Source organism: Anguilla anguilla, chromosome 3, assembly GCF_013347855.1.
Source record: "Anguilla anguilla isolate fAngAng1 chromosome 3, fAngAng1.pri, whole genome shotgun sequence".
In the NCBI taxonomy this organism is placed as follows: domain Eukaryota; kingdom Metazoa; phylum Chordata; class Actinopteri; order Anguilliformes; family Anguillidae; genus Anguilla; species Anguilla anguilla.
Genome location: NC_049203.1, coordinates 41,491,349 through 41,495,179, shown reverse-complemented (window position 1 = coordinate 41,495,179; position 3,831 = coordinate 41,491,349). Strand labels below are relative to the sequence as shown.

General features: G+C 37.7%; 1 protein-coding gene across 2 annotated transcripts; it reads right to left on the bottom strand.

Annotated features, from left to right (window-relative positions):
• Nucleotides 1-256: 256 nt before the first annotated feature.
• Nucleotides 257-3,013, bottom strand: LOC118222194 (cytochrome b-c1 complex subunit 8). Of its 2 annotated transcripts, none has more exons than XM_035407579.1 (3): nucleotides 2,900-3,013; nucleotides 944-1,115; nucleotides 257-805 (listed from the first exon to the last, which is right to left on the bottom strand). In XM_035407579.1, the coding sequence occupies exons 2-3, from the start codon at nucleotides 1,095-1,097 to the stop codon at nucleotides 711-713; spliced, it is 249 nt and encodes an 82-aa protein (XP_035263470.1). In that variant the 5' UTR covers nucleotides 1,098-1,115; nucleotides 2,900-3,013; the 3' UTR covers nucleotides 257-710. The 2 variants fall into 2 exon arrangements, with proteins under 2 accessions (XP_035263470.1, XP_035263469.1); XM_035407578.1 differs by having other exon boundaries at nucleotides 2,895-3,000.
• Between the last annotated feature and the right edge of the window lie 818 nt (nucleotides 3,014-3,831).

The following is a 3,831-nucleotide window of genomic DNA, read 5'->3' as shown; positions in this document are numbered from 1 at the left end:
TAAGACACTTAACTATAGGATTCAATTAACCTTTACTGTGAAGAGGACTTAAAAAAATGAAAATATATTAAGATGAATGCAAGGTACTAGATTCAGGTTCAGTACAGTTCTTTGATTAAATGTCATTAAATAATGTTAGGAATTATCTTCAGTCACCTGCACATTTCAAGAATATATAAAGCATTAACATCCAGTACAGCTTCAATTTTGTTGTGCTTTTAGTTTGGCAATCAAAAATAGCTCTCTGATGCAGAACTGCAAGTTCACCAAGACTAAATTTCCTTTATTAGTGAAATGTAAAATACTTAGGATTTCTTTTTAAACACATTCATTTTACCAGTCAATACAGAACATCAGCCGATTTAAAAAGTCGCACAAAAATAACTGGAAAAAAAATACATCTGGTTTTAAAATGATAAAGTCTAGTTTTCCTGTGGGAAAGATTAACAGCAAAGCACCCTATTGAAGATGACACTCAAATTCATTGCTTTGGCCAAGTGCAGCTGATAGTCATAACTATACCACTTCACATATAAATATAGTTGCTGAAATTGGGCTTATAACAATGAACAGGTTTCTAGGCAATAGTATCTTCAATTTTATTAGAACGAAGATGACAAATAAATATTTAATTTCTTGGTGAAAGCAGCTCAAGAACAGACGGTGATGTATTTGATGATGGATGTCCACCAAGCTCTCTTTGCCTCATGCTACTCGTCATTCTCATAAAGTTTGGGATCCTTCCTCTTGCCCTGTTCATGGACGTGGTTGCCCCATGTGTAGGTGAGGTACAGCAGCACCATTGCTTCAAAAGAATAATAAAAAAAATGTTAAAATTTGAACCTTAAACACCAGTCTTTGTATGACGTTTGAGAAGTTTTTCCAACTTCTACTTCTATTATTAATGTAATAAACCAGTGCAAGAATGAGGAATCAAACTTACGGGGAGCAACTTTGAAGACGGATCCTGTGAATCGTCTCCACACATTGGGAATTCCCTTGGAGAAATAGTTGGGAAAGGCCCTTTGTTCAAATGGGGAGATGCTGTAGGTGATCACATGCCTGATCCTCGCCAAATCTCCAAAGTGGCGGCCCATGGTGTTCTGAGATCTGATCTGGGGTTAAGAACACAAAAATATATGCATCACCCTGCCTATAAACTGCACTATACTTACCTTCATTTGGACTTCTACTATTCCAGCTCTGTTATTACCTCAACTGTAACCAGCTGAACCAAATTTATTTGCTGTCATAGACCCCTTATTACATTTCTGTTAAATCCTTTCTACCTGTACTTTACACCAAGCCAATCAGTGGAGGGTGGTCTCCCCCTCCATAGCTCATAATTTCATATGAAAATATCAGAACTTGCAAAGGTCCAAAGGCCTCATTCACAAAACATTGATTTATTGTTAACTGTGATTATGAATTGTTCCATAAATGTTTGGGTACTCATCTTTTTTCTCATCTGAAAATGCTCTTTGGTGAGATCAAAATCTATGTGTAATGCATATGCAGAATGTTTCTATTTAGAATTATTTATTATTCATGCAAAGTAATTTCAAATAATTATAGACTTCATTAACAACAATTGTTTATCAATACAATCAATTATTTTATTAATATAATATATTATTATATATGCTATTGATTTTAACTACATTAACTAACCTACAGTATCTGAATAAGATTAAATTTCAATTCAGCTTTAGTTAATTTTAAGAACAGGTTTGGTAGTTTTAGTTTAATTTCCTTTTTTCTCCCCAAAACAAATTTTTATTTCAGTTTACAAAAAAATTATTTTTTTCTTACGCATTTTAGTCTTCATTTTATTTCACATAATGACCGTGTTAGGAACATGTAGGCTAACATGTGGGCTAATATGTATTCACAGTTGCCGACAATAAAGAGGGTGAAGTCAAGAAGTTACTGGCTTCACATGGAACGAGCCATACCTATAGGCTACTATATGTAGTATCATCACTAAAGTCTACGGCACATTAACAGCCTCCTCAGATTCGGTCAGCAGTATACTCAACGTTAGCATAGCGGATCTAACTGATAGCTAGTTCATCTTTCCGGTCACAATATCAACGTACCATTCCCAAAGTGTTTGCACATTTTTATTACTCGCGTAAAAGTCCTACGGTAGCCAGAAACACAGATAGCTGGTTAGCTTTCCAAATCCCTCACATGTAAAGCTAACGCTAATCGAGGGGTTGCGACGATCCATTCATCTTACTCCATTTTTTTGCGGGGTTTCACAGGAGTTGTCTGCTTGGGGCCTGGAACCAAGTTGATGAGGCAGTGATCTAAGACCATTAAGTCTAGGCAGCCTTTTCAGCACTGCAGTTCCAAATTTACCTCCCTGAGCTGGAAAAGTAAAATCTCCAATAGCTGGCCAATTAGCATGTGAGTCCTAGTCCTGTCACTCAGCAGCTGGTAAATTACACAACGAAAGTTACCTGACTAGGTGCTAACTAACGTCTACCTGTGTAGCTTTACAGCTACCCAAACAACTAGCCAGTTAGCCAGTAATAAAGTGATTAACCTTGCTAACTTCAGAAATTGCAACGATTCACACCTAAACTACAACTTGATAATCTAAATGGCCACAACCAGGTTGAGTCACTTTGCTAGAAAATATATCGCTATGGTCGCTGCTAGCTGCTAAACATCAGCTACCTGGGAAATTAAGGAGACCTTGCTTGACTTTCACAAGGGAGAATTTAACAATTTATACAGCGCTAACACTAGCTGAAACCAAACGTTCAGATACACTGTAATATAATTCTGAATAATTAAGTCATGTTTTCTAAACACAGACAGCCATGCCTTAAAGCTAGTATAACATTTTAAACCATTATTTATATTTATTTCGGTTATTTCGTTACCTTACTTCTCCAAGTGTCTCTCTAATGGCGACGTACGATCAGGGTCATTTTGAACTTCCGGGTAGATCATACGTATGTTCCGGTGACAACCGAAGGGCGGAGGAAAAGTGTAGCCAAAGATGTTTCCCTTAAAGGAACACAATGTGAATAAAAGTATGTGGACACCCCTATTTTTATACGGTCTATGGGACACCCCTTGGCCTGGGGCTGTTTTTCATGGTTTGGGCTAGGCCACATAGATCCTGTGAAGGCAAATTTTAATACTACGCCATGCAATCACATTCTAGACAATTATGTGTGCCCCAAACAGTTGGGGGAAAGGCCCTTGCCTGTTTCAGCATGGCATAACCCCCGGGCACACAGTGAGGTCCACATACTGTAGAAATGGTTTTGTCAAGAATGGTGTGGAAGGACTTGATTGGCCTTCACAGAGCCCTGACCTCAACCCCATCCAACACGTTTGGGATCAGTTGGAAAGGCAACTGTGAGGGAGGCATAATCGCCCAATCAGTACTCGACCTTACGAATGCTTTTCTGGCTCAATGGAAGCAAATCCCTGTAGCAATGCTCCAACATATAGTATAAAGCCTTCCCAGAAGAGAGGCAGTTGTTATAGCAGCAAAGGGTGGACCAACTCCATATTAATGCCCATAATTTTGGATGAGATGCTGGTTGTCATGCTTTCCACATACTTTTGGCCACATAGTGTATCTTAGTATCGCTGCACAACTGAATGAATATGGCACTACAATTAGAAATTTAGAAATAAGAATGCTGTGAAAACTGAAAATTATTTTAGTCAAATATGGTATAATGGATTAGTGTGTACTCTGGCAGTTACCTGTGTTGTTTGTACAATGAAGTGTATGATGTTTATGTGAATGTTTAAAAAAAAAGTTCCTGCAGGGACAAAAAAAAAATTGCTGTCTCATTTGTA